Source organism: Eimeria acervulina, genomic scaffold (genome assembly GCF_000499425.1).
Source record: "Eimeria acervulina Houghton genomic scaffold, Eah_scaff268, whole genome shotgun sequence".
In the NCBI taxonomy this organism is placed as follows: domain Eukaryota; phylum Apicomplexa; class Conoidasida; order Eucoccidiorida; family Eimeriidae; genus Eimeria; species Eimeria acervulina.
The window spans coordinates 37,501-40,923 of NW_013548108.1; the positions used below are offsets into that span (position 1 = coordinate 37,501).

General features: G+C 40.0%; 2 protein-coding genes across 2 annotated transcripts in view; one reads left to right on the top strand and one right to left on the bottom strand.

Annotated features, from left to right (window-relative positions):
- The window catches only part of EAH_00029730 (elongation factor Tu GTP-binding domain-containing protein, putative), a gene marked incomplete at both ends in the record, with an annotated part of 6,854 nt that extends 5,520 nt beyond the window's left edge, over nucleotides 1-1,334 (top strand). Inside the window, 3 exons of the mRNA XM_013392565.1 lie at nucleotides 1-8; nucleotides 513-668; nucleotides 1,317-1,334. The exon at nucleotides 1-8 is cut by the window's left edge and continues 97 nt beyond it. Coding sequence (XP_013248019.1) covers nucleotides 1-8; nucleotides 513-668; nucleotides 1,317-1,334 — 182 coding nt within the window. The remainder of the gene's footprint in view (nucleotides 9-512; nucleotides 669-1,316) is intronic.
- A 401-nt stretch (nucleotides 1,335-1,735) lies between these two features.
- EAH_00029740 (hypothetical protein, conserved) lies at nucleotides 1,736-2,545 on the bottom strand (the record flags this gene model as incomplete). Its single annotated transcript, XM_013392566.1, has 1 exon — nucleotides 1,736-2,545. One exon carries the CDS (start codon nucleotides 2,543-2,545, stop codon nucleotides 1,736-1,738), a length of 810 nt encoding a protein of 269 aa, XP_013248020.1.
- Nucleotides 2,546-3,423: the final 878 nt, after the last annotated feature.

Below are 3,423 nucleotides of genomic sequence, written 5' to 3' on the forward strand. Positions count from 1 at the left end.
AAATCGAGGTGCTGCTGCTGCTGTTGCTGCTGCTGTTGCTGCTGTTGCTGCTGTTGCTGCTGTTGCTGTTATTCATGTTGCTGCTCTTGCGGCTGTGGGGCTTGCTGCTGCCTGTGCTGCTGGCTGCATGCAGCAGCAAACCCCACAGCTTCTGCTTTTGCCCTTCTTCTTTTTTGGCTTCAGTGCTGCAGTTGAGATATAATGCGTATAATGCATATATATATATATATATATATATACATATATATAACATATATGTATGTATAGTGTTTTATATTTATCTTCTTTTTATTTATTTTAAATTTACGACGGAGCAGCCCGCTCTACTACTGCTCTCTTGCATGCATGCATGTATGCATGCATGCCTACTTGCATGCGTGCCTACGTGGATGCATGCATGACAACTTACATGCATGCATGACTACTTGCATGCATGCATGCATGCATGCATACATGCCTACTTGCATGCACAGGGGGCCTTGTTGTTGTGTGTTTGTTTGCTTTTGTTGCAGATTGAGACGGGGATGCGTCTTCCTGTAGTGCACGGAGGCATCGGGCCTGTGATACCTCGAGATATTGTGCATGCAGAAATAGAAAGGGTGTACGGGTATTGCCCGGTGTACGCGTTGCAGGTGTCAGTGCTTCCAGATGCAGTAAAACAGGCAGTGGTAAGCAAAATAAAAGTTAAAAAATTCGATGTATTCACAGATCTACTCGAAGATGTCAAAGAAAGATGCAGAAATATACACAAATTACGCACACATAACCTATACGTGCGCAGCTTAAAGAAACAACCAACACGCTCGGGGCTTTAGACATATTTGCAGCTTTTAGAGGGAATATCGATGTTTTTTTTGAATCAAATGAAAACAAATTAATTATAAAGGATATTTTGAGAAAAAAAACAGAAAAAATGATATCGTTTCCATACAAATCCAGCAGCCGACATTGTAATACAATTAGCTGCCTATACACCTGAATGAAGGCAAAGCGAAACAAGAGCAAAATATTTCAAGTGGTAGCTTTTAAGTTATTTTATTTGTTTTGAATCCTCTTTAATTATTCAATATATCCATAAGGGATAACACAATAATGCATGCATGCATGCAGAGAAAAAAACCTTATTTTACTAACAGCATAAAACAACAAAAATGCATTTATTTATCAGGCATCATTAACAAAGAAGAAAGTAAAACAAGTAAAAGACAGCATTAAAAAATGCATGCGTTTAGTGGAGAGCAGCACACTCTATCTTGCTGCTGTACAAAGACACAGTTTATTATACTTTCCTGTCTTTGTTTGTTTTGCATTTGGAGGCTAAAGACATTTCTTGATTATATTTTTCTCTGTTGCTCTCTTTTGCTTATTTTTATTTCTTCTTTGTCTGTATTAAACACCACAAGCTGCCGCTCTTGCGGTGTTATTAGGTTGCTGCTATCTCTTTCTTTGTTTTGTGTTTTTCTCTTTAATATAATTTGAATAGTTTTGCTTTTTAATAACAGCAAATCTTAATTTTATTTATTTGTCTCTGTTGCTATTTCTTTTGCAGCTCATCTTTCTGTTGTTTTGCTACTCTTATCTTTTTCATCTCAATTCTTCTGCTTTTCTTGTTTGCTTCCACCTTCAAGGGGTGTATAAAGGATTAATTAAACGTATTGTTCTGCAGATACTCGAAATAAAAAATAAAAATATAACTGCATTATAATGCAGCAACAAGGGGGTCCCCCTGGGGGCCTTACTGCTGCTGCTTTACCTTTAGACAGTCTTCTATAAAGTCAAGGAAATCATCCATTTCAGTCGCACTTGATTCATGTGCGAGGCCCTCATAGGTTTTAAACATGAAGCGTTTGCTGCTGCTGCTGCTGCTGCTGCTGCTGCTGCTGTTATTGTTTTGGGTTTTCTCTGCTGCTGCTTTCTCTGCAGCAGCAACAGCTCGCTGGAAGGACGAACGAGCGAAGGAATAGTCTACAACAGAATCTGCTGTACCGTGCATGTGCACAAAGGGAAATGAGCCGTCAAATAAAGCGCTGCTGATCTGCTGCTGTTGCTGCTGCTGCTGCTCTAGCTGCTGCAGAGCAGGACACCAGCCACTAAGACAGCAAACGCCACCAAGTTGAAGCTGACTGTGCATCGGCATGAAGTACGACATCGCACCCCCTTGGCTGAACCCCGCGAGAAGAATGCGCTCAGGTTTGATGCCTTTTTGCATTTCTCCTCTTACAATATTTTCAATCCTTTCTGAGCTCTTCTGGAAGCCCTGAAGGTCTTCGTCTACATCTCGCCTGTCTGAACGCGAATCAAACCATGCGTTGCATTTAATTCCATATTTCGTGATGTACATTTCATCTGCTGTAGGCAAGATAAGCCGCAAACGACCGCGAAGAGAAGGACGGCTGTTCACCAACTCTAACAGAACAGACCAACCTTCACCTGAGTCGCCCCTCCCATGAAGAAATAACAAAGTTGCATCACTTAAAGAAGGAAAAATATGAATTCCTTTGCCTCCATAACCATCACCTGGGCTGAAAACTGCCTCAGATTTCATTTTTGCTCTTCAGAGATGTGCGCAAGATGGGATGAGTTGTGGTGTATGTACACCGCAGACGAAAACGAAAGCAGTGGAAACCTGCACGAAATTCAAACTTTCCGGGGCCAAAACCCGGCTAACTAAACGAAACTTAATATTATTTTATTAAATATTTGATTTTAATGCCGAAAACCCGCCGATTTCAGCAAAAAGATGACAGCAAGATGCTGCTGCAGCCAACAGGAGTTTAAAACACAGGCGCATGTGTTCATCGTGCAAGTTGTAGTTAATGAAGTATTTCCTCTTCTTTTTTCTCTCTTCTTGCCGTTGTTTCTTCCTTTCTGTTTATTAATTTATGAATAAAACAATTTAATTAAACCACCGTTTCCATTTCACCTTCATCTTCGACTGTCTGCTCGTCTTCTTTCTTCCTGGCATCTCTTTCAGAAACTGAATTGCACACGAAACACAAAATTCAATTATCTGTCTGCTTCTGCATTTTATATTATCCTCTATTAATCTCCACATGTGTTAGTGTCCCCGGACGACGCATATAAATTGAATTAATAAAGAGTTGCAGTGTACACTTAGTATAGTATATCTCATACAAGCGTCAATAAATGAATTGAAAACATCTTGTTCGTTTTCACCGCTTCTCTGTATCATTCGTCTGAACGCCGCTTTGAGGGAGCTTCAATTCTCTGCAGCAGCAGCGCGTCTTCATCTTCTCTGTCCTATGCTGCAACTCTTCTTTCTAATCACCTTAGGAGGCAAACCAACCCCTAATGAACAAAAACACAAATCCAAGTAAATTTACTTACACTGCCACCTCGGAGAACTCCTTAAACACCTCAGCATTAATATATATATATATATATATATATATATATTATATA